The sequence below is a fragment of the Alosa sapidissima genome, chromosome 23, assembly GCF_018492685.1.
Source record: "Alosa sapidissima isolate fAloSap1 chromosome 23, fAloSap1.pri, whole genome shotgun sequence".
NCBI lineage: Eukaryota > Metazoa > Chordata > Actinopteri > Clupeiformes > Clupeidae > Alosa > Alosa sapidissima.
In genome coordinates, this window is record NC_055979.1 from 22,785,423 (window position 1) to 22,792,922 (window position 7,500).

The 7,500-nt window shown below is 47.6% G+C and overlaps 1 protein-coding gene across 1 annotated transcript in view; it reads left to right on the top strand.

Moving 5' to 3' along the window:
* The window catches only part of LOC121698047 (partitioning defective 3 homolog B-like), a 69,153-nt gene that overhangs the window by 4,420 nt on the left and 57,233 nt on the right, over positions 1–7,500 (top strand). The window contains exon 2 of the mRNA XM_042079761.1: positions 3,664–3,746. Within this exon, the coding sequence (XP_041935695.1) occupies positions 3,712–3,746 (35 nt within the window). The 5' untranslated portion in view covers positions 3,664–3,711. The remainder of the gene's footprint in view (positions 1–3,663; positions 3,747–7,500) is intronic.

Consider the following 7,500-nt stretch of genomic DNA (forward strand, 5'->3'; position numbering starts at 1 on the left):
AACCCCCCCAGACACACACACACACACACACACACACACACACACACACACACTGAAGAGTCTGTGAAGTCAGTTGCCTTGGAAACCCATATTATGTCACTAATTAGAGGAGTTGGAAGCCACTGAGGCTTAGTGTTTTTGTTCTAAGTGGAAAGAGACAGATGCGTGTTGATGGCATGACTGTCTTTGCTAGACTCTGCGTGTGTAATACTCCAACTTCAGTCTTACTTATTAGCATGCATTTCATTTAAAATGAATTGAAATTGAACAGCAGCTTACGCCCATCATTCGTTTAAAAACTTGTGTATGTAGCATGTGTGCCATAAGGTCAAACTGGTTTGGTCATTTGTAGGTGATAACCGGTTTTGCTCGTTCGTGTGCAGCAGGTCGGGAGCATTAATATTTATTTCTGCACGTATCGATTTGTTCAGGCGTGACGGGGCTCAGGTGGTCGCCATTGGCAGGTGGGACTCTCAAATTTAATTAATCGTTGAGGGATTATTTTTCTCTCTGTGCCAGGCTGCCTCTTCACCTCCACTCACTGCCGCCTTGGAAGACGCTCCGTGTCCTTGGGGAGCGAGGGGGTTTTGTTACTGTGCCATCTATGTATCGCTTAGTGATAAGACCAAGTCCTTGAATCCTACAGCACAGGATCATGCTAGATGAGCAAGTTTCAGAATGGCAGATAAATACCGATTAAAATAATATTAATAAGAGTTAGCTCTCGACTTCTTTGTGAATATTTTTTGTCCTTCATATCTCATCAGACGGCCTGTCAAAAAGCTAAGCAATGACATCTCTCATATGATTGATTTAGCTTTTATCTGTGCTGTGTAATAAACCTACTCAGTGCAGCTTATGCTAAACTAGTTCATGCATTTTCTAATGCAGGCATTACAGGATCTAATACTGTTGATTCTTTTGTCTGTAATTCCCCTGGTTTGTGAGTTGTTGCTGCAGTAGATAAAGGAAATGAGCACAGGCTGCTGCTTTTTGGTTGACTTGAATTTGATTTATTTGGCAGACATGTTGAGTCCTTCTGAGTCTAGGTGATTCTGTTTGCAATCTTTCTAGGGTTCAGATCCACAGAGTTGCTATTGCCATTCTTGCCAATTATACCGGAGGGGAAGTATACTTAGATGGGGTATCAGTGTTGATTAGACAAAATAAGGCTTCCACGCCTGTGTGGCTTGGCTCATTATATGGCAAGACGGAGTACATCAACTCTGGAGATGCTTTTCAAAGTATTTCAGTTCTGCTTTGTTGACTCAGGTAATTGTGAGAGCCAGTGATGACTGTCGTCAGAGATGAGTGGTGTGGTGTGTCTTTCTCACTCACTCTCTCACTTACTCTCTCTCTCTCTCTCACTCTCTCTCACTCTTTATCCCCCCTCTCTTTTTCTTTCTCCCCCTCTCTCTCTCTATCTCTTTCTCTCTCTTTCTCTCTCTCTCTCTCTCTCTCTCTCTCTCCCTCTTTCTCTCCGCTCTCCTACTGAATTTGTGCCAGATGAAGTCCTCTCTCTCCTTCCACCGACGCCGTGTGAAAGTGCGATTATCAGTAATTAAGGTCACACACACCGCGGATAAACAGCTCGTCGTCTCCTAATTGATTTTTTATGCTGCAGTGGAATTCTGGGATATGGAAATGAGGTAGTTTATTTGTGCGGGAAGCTTGCCCATTCCCCGTGGGCACTCAGGTGAACCCAGTCCCTCTCTTTCCCTCCCTCCCCCTTCATCATCCTCTTTCTTTCTCTTTTCCTCTGTTTTTCCCCCACATATCGCTCCGACTGCATCTGATTTGTCTGTTAGTATTTTTTCCCCCTTCGTTTTCCCTGTTCCACTCTGTCCCTCCTTCTTATGCGTGTTACTCTCTTTCATGTTGATCTCTTTCTTCACCCTCCCCCTCTCTCATTTTCTCTCTCTCTCTCTCTCTCTCTCTCTCTCTCTACTTCTGATTCTGTGAAATCCGTACCCAACCTGCAGCCTCTCTGGTCCCCTAAGAGCATGCTGGGATGGATGTGACAGGGGTTGGAGGTCAAAGTAGAGTACCTTTAAGAGTGTGACCCAGCTCATAGTCCTGACACACACACACGCACGCGCGCGTTGGTTAGGTTTTTTTTTTTCTGTTTGTATTCACAGGCTGACATTTATTTAATTATGGAAACCCCACTGGAGAGCACTTACTGTCACAGACAAAGGCTCTCATGTGCTAAAACACACACACACACACACACACACACACACACAATGGTAGCGACCCTTAGAAGATAGCCCTTGAACACTGCTAGCTAAGGTATATAAGGCACAGAATAAATCTGAATGGAAGAGCCAACCACTTCATACAGCACTTTCCCACACAAATAAGTACACACACACTCACACCCAAATTTACCCTACTCTCTCACACACACTTGTTTGTCCTCACATGGCTTCCCCCTCCCATGTTTACTTGTGTTGATTTCTGCTTAGTCTCCTCCCACCATGACATAACTACCCCATTTTACTGAGTCTCTGTGAGTGTGTGTGTGTGTGTGTGTGTGTGTGAAGACTTTTCTCCCCTCTCATTTATGTGAATAGTCGAATGTTTCTCACACTTCTTTCACCCTGACTGCTTGTATTTTTATTTATATGTGCGTGTGTGTGGCCCTGTCTTTCTTCCCCTGCCATGCTTGTGTGAGCAAAGTGCGCTCTAATGGGACACGGAAAGAAGGGACAGAGACTGAGGGAGGGAGGGAGGGATAGAAAGGGAGAGGGGCACAAACAATAGAGGGTCCTCCACAGAGCATGTGTCCCACAGAGGATAATCGCGTGATGGCCTCAGAACTAGGTCACTTTTTGTGTGTGTGTGTGTGTGTGTGAAAGCTCTGTGTCACATGTGAGGGGCAGAAGGGTCCTGGGTGGAGGTAGGTGGGGTTTTTATGATGGTTGTGTGTGTGTGGGGTTGGGTAGGTGGGGTTTGTATGATGGCTGTGTGTGTGTGTGTGTGTGTGTGTGTGTGTGTGTGTGTGGTTGGGTGGGGGGCGGGGGGTTAGGTAGGCTACAGCAGGGGGGCTGGTGGGTCCCAGGGCCGGCGGCCATCATTAGGCGAGTGGCAAACAGAGGGATGCGAGAGAGGCATAGAAAGAGAGCGAAAGCGAATGACGAGGCAGAAGACGACTACTTTGACTGCGCTTAAGTGGACCGCCGCCCCTCCTCTCGTCCGTGTGTAGCCTTTTCTCCTCTTTTTCTTCTCTCCCCCCATCTCTCTCTCTCTCTTTCCATACATCCTTATTTTAGTGTTTCCTCCTCCTCCTCCTCCTCCTCCTCCTCCTCCTCCTCCTCCATCTCCTTCATCTCCCACCCCTCTTTGCTGTAGCGTTCACCCCAGGCTCAGTAGCTCTGTGGCGCGGGCCCTCGTTAAAAATAGCGTTGTCCAGAGCGAGAGCGAGAGAGGGGACAGAGATGGACTGAGGTGGAGAGTGACAAAAGAGACGTCCAGGAACGACACAGGAGTAAGGGAGCCCATGCTAATCGGCTGTTTTGACTCCTAATTGTGTTAATGGACTAAACGAGCGCTTGAGTGGCCAAGGCAGCAGGGGGTGGGTGAGGGGGACCGGGCACTCGGGGGAACGGGTCTGGGGATGGAAAGAACCGGAACAAATGTGTGTGTTTGTGTGTGTGACAGGGGGCCAGCCATGCTGCTCTGAGCCAGCCACAGAGTAAGGGTGGAGCCATGGAGAGAGTGAGGAACCCCAAATTCACCAGCAGGTACGTTCAGACGACGTGGGTGTGGGTGTGTGGTGCTGGAGGGTTGATGGTGTGTGTGTTGTGGGGGTTGGGCTGTTTGTTTCTCTGTGTTCTCTTGCCATATGTGTGGGTTGTTGAATGTTAGCGGGTAGTGCTCATTTGTCTGTGTTTCTTTGTAGTATTTATTGAGCTGCTGTGTTTTTGTGCCTCGTGTGGGGCTGAACTTGACTTTGATGGGCGAGGGATTTGCATATTGACAAACCCTTCATATCTACACGATACACACACACACACACACACACACACACACAAACTCACACACACACATACATGCACAGACACTCATATTCTTACTTATTTGCTGACACACACTGCTTAATGAGCTGATCTGGGATTACACAGTTTCTTTGTTTTCCTGCTCATCTGTGATTAGACCGGTCTGTATATGTGTGCGTGTGTGTTTGTATGTTAATGTGTGCAGGTTTTTGCTTTGATATGTGCAAGTGTGTGTTGTGTTTGTCTGAATACATAAAACACATTGCATTTATTTTTTCGTGCCAGTGTACGACAGAGAGTGTTTTTGTTGTTATTATTTTTTTTTTGGTGGTGTGATTTCTCTGAGATGTAAAAAATGAGTTCTCTGTCAGGCTGCGTGCGAGTGTGTGTCTGTGTGACAGACCTGGCTAACAGACCGTGGTCCCCACAGTGGTTTCCATGGCCACAGGGCTCGGTGAGCGCTAGTCTCCATCTCCTCTCTCAGCAGCTTCGGGTGTCTTATCGCCGCCCCAGCGGTCATGTGACCTCCCCCAGAGGCTGATGGGAGTTTATCTCCTCCGCCTCCCCTCACTGCACCTGTCACTCAGGCTTAGAGGTGCTCTGACCTACATATAAACAGGTGCTACAATGCCTTTATACACCAGCAATAGCAAGTGCCCAACCACGATAAGTAGACAGCCATTGATCATATGATTTAGACGTCATATTTTCTTGTATGTAGAAGCTGTGGTTAAACTGTGGATGTGCTCGACGCAAAAGCAGGAGAGTACTTTTTCAGCAACTGAGTATTCAATTAATTATGATGCTAGTAGTTAGATCATTTTAACAGTATTTTGACATCTCAAATGCTTTTTAGTTGTTTTAGTTTTTTTCCACTGCTATGTATTTGATTATTATGCACACCCAAGTAGCGAGGGTTGTTACACTCCTGACCAGTGAAAAGAAATTGATCAAAGATGTGTGAGGTATGGTATGTCTGAGTGGCTTCATTAGTGGAAAGCTGTGGATGAACAGAGCCCAAATGCATCTGGACTTGTCTGGCCTCAGATCTCATTAGGTGCTCCGCTCGAGTGGAGGGGCTGTGCTTTTGTTTGGGGCTCTTTGGAGTTGTAAAGCTCAGCTTGAGCTCAACGCAGGCCGGCCAGGCTATCGATTCTCCGCTCAGCGCCATACTGGTGATTCAGGCCTCGGATTGGGACGGAGAGGCGCTCTGCTACTCTCTCTCATCGGCCGTTTTGGAGACGAGATCGAACTCGAGTGTCTATCTGTGTTGCGCTGTGGGGAAGTCTGTCTGTAATTCTTGATTTTTTTTTTTTTTTTTGTCTGTCTGTCTGTCTGTCTGTCTGTCTGTCTGTCGGTCAGTTTCTTTGTTTCTTCTAAGGGCTTAATTGTTTGATCACAGGCACACAGACACACACACACATACTGTACACACACACACATTCTCATTCACGCTCACAACTATGTACAGTACACACCTCATAATCACTCACAATGATATATGAACACATTTACTCTCTCTCTCTCTCTCTCTCTCTCTCTCTCTCTCTCTCTCTCTCTCTCTCTCTGTCTCTCTCTCTCTCTCTCACACGCACACACACGCACACCTTTACGCATACACATGCCCACACGTGCGCAGACACCTTAGCGGATTGCAGCTGCTGGTTGTTGTTGTATTGGATGGCGCACACACACACACACACACACACACACACTCTCTTACTCTAACGAAGCCCCAGCAGACCCTGATGAGCTTGTTTGCGCCCGGTGATACTGCTCAAGAATGTAAATGTGGCCCAGGACCGCACAGAGGGGCCATGCTAATAGGCTACAGGGGCATCACTGTACATAATGCTAATGCCAATAAGGGAAGACTGGGAATAAAGGGGAAAGTTAGTGTGTGTGTGTGCGTGCCTAAGCAAAGCTATGGATGTGTGTGTGTGCGTGCGTGCCTAAGCAAAGCTACGTATGTGTGTATGCGTGCGTGCCTAAGCAAAGCTACGTATGTGTGTATGCGTGCGTGCCTAAGCAAAGCTACGTATGTGTGTATGCGTGCGTGCCTAAGCAAAGCTACGTGTGTGTGTGTGCGTGCGTGCCTAAGCAAAGCTACGTGTGTGTGTGTGTGTGCGTGCGTGCCTAAGCAAAGCTACGTGTGTGTGTGTGCGTGCGTGCCTAAGCAAAGCTACGTGTGTGTGTGTGCGTGCGTGCCTAAGCAAAGCTACGTGTGTGTGTGCGTGCGTGCCTAAGCAAAGCTACGTGTGTGTGTGTGAGGGAGAAAAACTGACAGTCAAAAAAAGTCCTGTTTGTTTGTGTATGTGTATTGGAGTGTGTGCACTTTGGGTTGGTATCCCATGCATAATAATATGTGTGTATAACACGGCACAGGGTGTGTCGATCTGTGCATGTAGGCCGCTGTGTGTGTGTGTGTGTGTGTGTGTGTGTGTGTGTGGGAGGTAGAGACGTGTTGGTCTAATGAGATGGAAGTGACTGTGACAAGTGCTCTTTCTTAATGAGCCCAGCACAAGCAAAGTTTCCTTTTGCTCTCACACACACACACACACACACACACACACACACACACACACACACACACACACACACACACACACACACAGGCTGGGTGTAGGGATTACCAACAACCGACAAACCTCCAGAAAGCAATAGTCCTAATCCTATACAGGTTTTTTACAAAGCTGAGTAATTTATTATTTACATAATAAATAATAAATGGTGTATTTACATAATAAATTAAGCATAATCAAAACCCAGTGTCCTTTGATTGGTTCATCATCCCTGTCGGAGTCGGACTCCGATATAACTGTATCCCACCACCCTCTGATCACCATGGCAAACCACTGTGGCCTGTGACGAGCTGAATCTGCTTGTCTTATCACCGCCTGCCCCCCCCTCCTGCCTCTAAAGCCTCCCTGTAGGTGCTGTAGGTATCACACACACACACACACACACACACACACACACACACACACACACACACACACACACCAAGTCCGCCAAGTCGCTGGCGTGTTTACCTATGCGCATGGATCACAGGAGGGTGGTGACAGCTCGGCGGTGGAGGTTTGAATGGCGCGGAGGCTCCCATTGTCCCGCGCCTCTAAACAGCTCAGCGGGCTGATAAGGCCGGATTGAGCTGCTCTGGCTCTGATCACCGGGCGCCACGTCGCTTAGGTGCTTAATCTCCTAGCTTCGCCATCAAAAGACCCGGCCTTACTCCTCTGCCGAGCTTTGTTGTGTGTGTGTGTGTGTGTGTGTGTGTGTGTGCGTGTGCGCGCGCGCAAGATGCGTTGCTTATGTGAGACGTCACAGGCTTTGAAGATTACGTTAAGAGTGAGATGGAGGGTATGCTACCTGTTCTCTTCAACATCATTGTTGCTTTCCTCCCTAGCACCCCCCTCTCTTTGCCTTTTTCTCTTTCTCCATCCTTCTCTTTTTTGTCTGTCTTTCTTTTTTCTTTACTGCATCCCTTTCTCTCTCTCTC